General features: G+C 19.9%; 1 protein-coding gene across 1 annotated transcript in view; it reads left to right on the top strand.

Moving 5' to 3' along the window:
* The window catches only part of LOC114071921 (maltase-glucoamylase, intestinal-like), a gene marked incomplete at both ends in the record, with an annotated part of 43,539 nt that overhangs the window by 3,472 nt on the left and 39,060 nt on the right, over positions 1-1,007 (top strand). Inside the window, 1 exon segment of the mRNA XM_027909804.1 lies at positions 764-913. Coding sequence (XP_027765605.1) covers positions 764-913 — 150 coding nt within the window.

The following is a 1,007-nucleotide window of genomic DNA, read 5'->3' as shown; positions in this document are numbered from 1 at the left end:
ACAACTACTAATTTATTTTCATTTAATTAATTTTATTTAAAATTAATTAATTTTAATTTAAAATTTAAAATTAAATTAAAATTTCAATTTAAAATTAGGATTGGGAAATTTGAAATGAATTTATATTTATATTTATATTTATATTTATATTTATATTTATATTTATATTTATATTTATATTTATATTTATATTTAATTTCATATTTACATTTACATTTATATTTATATTTAAGTCTACAATGATTTCATATTTATTTGTATTTAATTTTATATTTACATTTATATTTACATTTATATTTATCTTTATATTTAAGTCTACATTTAATTTCATATTTTTTATTTAATGTCATATTTGCATTTATTTTTATGTTCATATGTATATTTAAATTTATATGTATATTTATATTTATACATTGTAAAAATAGTTATATTTCTCTTTAAATTTATATCTAAAATTTCAATATTTATATTTACATATTAGATATTTAATATTTACAATTTTATATTTACAATTTTACCTTTTAAAAGTTAAAAATTTTAAAATTGTAAAATTTTAAAATTTTACAATTTTACAATTTTACAATTTTACAATTTTACAATTTTACAATTTTAAAATTTTAAAATTTTAAAATTTCAAAATTTTAAATTTAATATTAACACCAACAAGAAAAAATAATAAAAATAATAAAAATAATTAAAAATAATTAAAATAATTAAAAAAAATCCAAATAAAATTTCTAACGAGTTGTAAATTAATCTACAGGTTGCGGAGGTGCAGGGGCTGCGGCTGCCGCTGGGCGAGTCCTTCGCCCTTCGCTGGTCGATGACGACGAGCGAGAAGGAACGTTTTGATTGTCACCCCAACCCCGGCGCCTCCCGCGAGAGCTGCGAGAGCCTCGGCTGCGTCTGGAACGTGAGGACGGAAAGTCGGGAAAAAAAAATCTCGGGAAGAGCAAAAAATTCCGGGAAAAATAAAAAAAAAAAAAACAAAAAAAAAAAAAAAAAAA

Source organism: Empidonax traillii, unplaced genomic scaffold (genome assembly GCF_003031625.1).
Source record: "Empidonax traillii isolate 1590-97213 ecotype Southwest subspecies unplaced genomic scaffold, ASM303162v1 scaffold2431:size48349, whole genome shotgun sequence".
In the NCBI taxonomy this organism is placed as follows: domain Eukaryota; kingdom Metazoa; phylum Chordata; class Aves; order Passeriformes; family Tyrannidae; genus Empidonax; species Empidonax traillii.
This window is presented reverse-complemented; position numbering and strand designations above follow the sequence as displayed.